Consider the following 2,332-nt stretch of genomic DNA (forward strand, 5'->3'; position numbering starts at 1 on the left):
AAGACGATTGGAACCGTTTCTGAGTTTGACCGCTAGATTTTATGGGTATTATGACACGTCCACGGTGGGGCTCTATGCAAACACACATTTTACAAGGCCTATGGGACTCACTACTGTTTGAGGTCCAAGTAGTATAGGAGGAACAGCAAGGGAACTCAAAGGTGCCACTGTCAATGGTAGGCTGTCCTAAAATGCAATTTGGTGTTTAGATTTTTATGACCTGACGACGACACCGTATTACTTACCCATTGAGCATAGCATAGTTCATTGATATTCACCATCTTATCAGGATCTATGTACATAACTGTTACCTGCAGCTTAGATACTGTAACAAAGAGTCAGGTGACCGGCTTTTGTGCCACAAATTATGTCTGAATGTAGGGGAGGTATGGCAGGCCCTTTCTATACTTAATTGAAGTGCATTTCATTTTCTGACAAGAGAACACCAAACAACACTGGCTTTGCGAGTTTCACTTCATATTCCTTCAGGTGAGCAACACGTTGTTGATTTCCTTATGATATTGTGCAAGTTGCAGAGTCTTTTCACAACTTTTTAGATTTAATGACAGTCAGCCTATCTGTTTCTTTTTTCAGAGTTTAGTTAAGTGTTTATTGGAAATGGGAGCTAGCTACAGTGTTGACTTGTGAAAGTTCTTTTCATATACCTTTTAATGTGAGTACTTTTCACCTCTTTGTTTTGTATTTGCTGTTAATTTCAGCAGAGTGATATCCCTGTATGAACAAAGACAACCCCAACCTGCCTCTGAGGTCAGGGGACCTTCTACCATTCTCTCCACACCCACCTGTCTCTTAGAACATGAACTCTCACTACTTTTACACATACACATCACCTCGACCTGCATCTACACACCACTTTTACAGATCGATGTGTCCCACCATCATCACCCCACCTATGCAGTGGCCCAACAACTACAGTCTCTACCCTCCATGTATCCCCACCAAGTATCAATTCCCCTTAAACTTGGTCTCCAGGAGCACTAGGGGATTCCAGGGATCTGATCCCAGCGCGTTCCACCACTATCATCAAACTTCTCCCCTGCCCTGGTGTAACTATAGACTTATGTCTAACCCTTACTGGCACTACCACCAGCGCCTGTATGCCAATCTTTCTGCTCCAGTGGCTCCTGTGGCCCCTACTCCAACCAGGCTCCAGAGGTTCCAGAACCAGGGAGGCACCTGGCCCGAGGGCTTCACCCTGAGAGGAGAGCTTCGCTGGGGCAGGCTGGAGAGGGTGTATGGCCCCCGCAGGGAGCTGCCTGAGTTTGTGAGGGAGGACCTGCGGAGAGTGTACGGTACCTATCCCCGGACGGATGTTAGTATCACCTACCAGGGAGGGGAGTACGTGGTGCGAGGGGACACCCATGTCGGGGAACAGGAGTACAGAGTGGAGAGGAGAATAGTGAGGCAGCAGGAGAGCCCTGAGGGGGAAAGCATGAGTGAGGTAGTAGAGAAGAGGAGAAAGATGAGATAATTGTAATGGAGGTATGGCTAATAAATGCCAACTTTGTTGACATATGAAAATGTATTTACATAAATGTGGTGATTTTTCCCATAAGCATTGAACAAAAGTATAACTGTTATATAGTAGTCGCTGTATATTAGTAAATGTTAATAGTAGAAATGCTATTGATAAATATTCTACATAAAATGTTATTTTGTCACATGCTGAATTACAACAGGTTTAGTAGACCTTACTATAAAATGCTTACTTACAAGCCCTTAACCAACAATGCAGTTTTAAGAAAATACAACAACAGCAAAAAATAAGAGATAAGAAACAAATAATTAAAGCGCAAACTCCAGATAAGTAGCATTTGACTGCTTTTGTATTAAACGTATTTGTTAATATTCTCCATCTCATTATATGGCGCTACCTCAGGCAACTACAATGCTGGAGTCATTCTGGTCTAGTGTTTTCATTAGGTGGTGTGCTACCGTGTACTACTATGATTTTCAGTATCAAGGATCCTGTAACATTAGCATTAACAAGTTTGCTTCAGGAAAGTGCTTTCCCAGTCTTGTTATAAACTCCTGTCATTTGCCTCTCATCTCTTACTGAAAAACCCATGTTAAGCAGTTACAACTTCTCTCATAACATGCTGATGTTCTATCCATTGTCTATCATATTAGTCATTTCTCACCTCTTATACTATAACCCCGTGTCGTATTGTATTAAACCCGGTCCAATCTCTTGTATCTCATCACTATTGTCACAGTAGACTTTGTCCATCAGCATAGAAATATAATTACTAGAATGGACATTCTCATTCAAGTCAACTGGTAACTCTGACGAGTATGACTAGTCATTCTG

At 42.4% G+C, this 2,332-nt stretch overlaps 1 protein-coding gene across 1 annotated transcript; it reads left to right on the forward strand.

Moving 5' to 3' along the window:
• The first annotated feature begins 655 nt into the window (after window positions 1–655).
• LOC116373791 (uncharacterized) lies at window positions 656–1,591 on the forward strand. The gene has a single exon (XM_031822109.1). The coding sequence runs from the start codon at window positions 818–820 to the stop codon at window positions 1,490–1,492; it is 675 nt and encodes a 224-aa protein (XP_031677969.1). The 5' UTR covers window positions 656–817; the 3' UTR covers window positions 1,493–1,591.
• Window positions 1,592–2,332: the final 741 nt, after the last annotated feature.

The sequence above is a fragment of the Oncorhynchus kisutch genome, linkage group LG4 (genome assembly GCF_002021735.2).
Source record: "Oncorhynchus kisutch isolate 150728-3 linkage group LG4, Okis_V2, whole genome shotgun sequence".
In the NCBI taxonomy this organism is placed as follows: domain Eukaryota; kingdom Metazoa; phylum Chordata; class Actinopteri; order Salmoniformes; family Salmonidae; genus Oncorhynchus; species Oncorhynchus kisutch.

What these genes read in the sequence shown, in the direction of transcription:
- LOC116373791 (XM_031822109.1), top strand. Translation starts at nt 818, where the DNA reads ATGAACTCTCACTACTTTTACACATACACATCACCTCGACCTGCATCT.